Source organism: Penaeus japonicus, unplaced genomic scaffold, assembly GCF_977035675.1.
Source record: "Penaeus japonicus unplaced genomic scaffold, GWHDUDI00000001_assembly GWHDUDI00000176, whole genome shotgun sequence".
Lineage (NCBI taxonomy): Eukaryota > Metazoa > Arthropoda > Malacostraca > Decapoda > Penaeidae > Penaeus > Penaeus japonicus.
Window position 1 is genome coordinate 20,001 of NW_028234578.1, and position 1,451 is coordinate 21,451.

Consider the following 1,451-nt stretch of genomic DNA (forward strand, 5'->3'; position numbering starts at 1 on the left):
GGTATGGGTAGGCGTGGGGCTCGGCTGTCCGGCCATTTATGATGCGTGGTGCCGCTGGAAAAGGCAAGGGCATTTTGTTGATTCTAATTACGTGTGTGTCGCCGTCATGGCATAACGTATGACAGCTTTGGTATTACTAGATATGATATACACATACATTTCCTACACAGAAGGTCTAAAGCACCATATCAAGGAAGCACCAATGAGCGCAACTGAAAGTTAAGACACGAGTCCACGTGGAGAAATGTGATTCAAATGATGGCATGACGAAAATAAAAGCACTTTTTCTCAGCTTTTGAAGAATCGTATTGATAAACCTTATTATATAGCAGTTGGATAGGAACAAGTAAGGTTGGAGAAAGTTTACAAATTAGAAACCATAGTAAGGTCATTTGTTAGCACTGACCAATAAATATATAATTGAATAACTGAAGCGTTATATAGTAAATGGGAAAAAATCTGTACGCAAAATCCATTGAAAATATCACACGCAAAATCTACTAAAACGTCTTTCTATGGACTTCTACATAGCCGTTGATAACAGCGTTATTAATAACGTTAAAAAGATAATAGCCGTTGATAACAGCGTTATTAATAACGTTAAAAAGATAATAGCCGTTGATAACAGCGTTATTAATAACGTTAAAAAGATAATAGCCGTTGATAACAGCGTTATTAATAACGTTAAAAAGATAATAGCCGTTGATAACAGCGTTATTAATGGTTTTTTGCGTCAGATTTTTTCCCTTATTATAACGTTTTCTTTATTAAATATATTTTATTGGTCATGCTACAAATGACCTTACATGGTTTCTAATTTGTAAACTTCTCCAACCTTACTTGTTCCTATCCAACTGCTATATAATAAGGTTTATCAATACGATTCTCAAAAGCTGAGAAAAAGTGCTTTTTTTTTTCGTCATGCCATCATTGAATCACATTTCTCCACTGGACTCGTGTCTTAACTTTCAGTTGCGCTCATTGGTGCTTCCTTGATATGGGCTTTAGACCTCTGTGAGGAATGTATGTGTAATCATATCTAGTAATACCAAAGCTGTCATACGTTATGCCATGACGGCGACACACACTAATTAGAATCAACAAAATGCCCTTGCCTTTTCCAGCGGCACCACGCATCATAAATGGCCGGACGGGCCTACCCCACGCCTACCCCATACCAGGCCGCCATCTGGGTGTTACAGATTCTTCCTCTGTGGAGGTGTCTGTGGTAAGTGATGTGCACGTGGTGACAGCCAGCACACTGCGTGGACAGGTGAGAGATACCTATACTGATCAGTCCTTCATGTGCAAAATATGATATGATAAAATGTGTTGATGGCATTCTGTAATGGGACAAATTGTAATAAAATGTATCGATCTTTTTTTCTTTTCTTTTTTTCTTTTTTTCACATTTTTGTCTTTTCAGACCAGGAGATGTAAGGTTGTTCTGA

The 1,451-nt window shown here is 37.8% G+C and overlaps 1 protein-coding gene across 1 annotated transcript in view; it reads right to left on the bottom strand.

Annotated features, from left to right (window-relative positions):
• LOC147466530 (chymotrypsin BI-like) overlaps positions 1-55 on the bottom strand; it is a gene marked incomplete at its 5' end in the record, with an annotated part of 989 nt that extends 934 nt beyond the window's left edge. Inside the window, 1 exon segment of the mRNA XM_086535374.1 lies at positions 1-55. This exon segment is cut by the window's left edge and continues 934 nt beyond it. Coding sequence (XP_086391500.1) covers positions 1-55 — 55 coding nt within the window.
• Between the last annotated feature and the right edge of the window lie 1,396 nt (positions 56-1,451).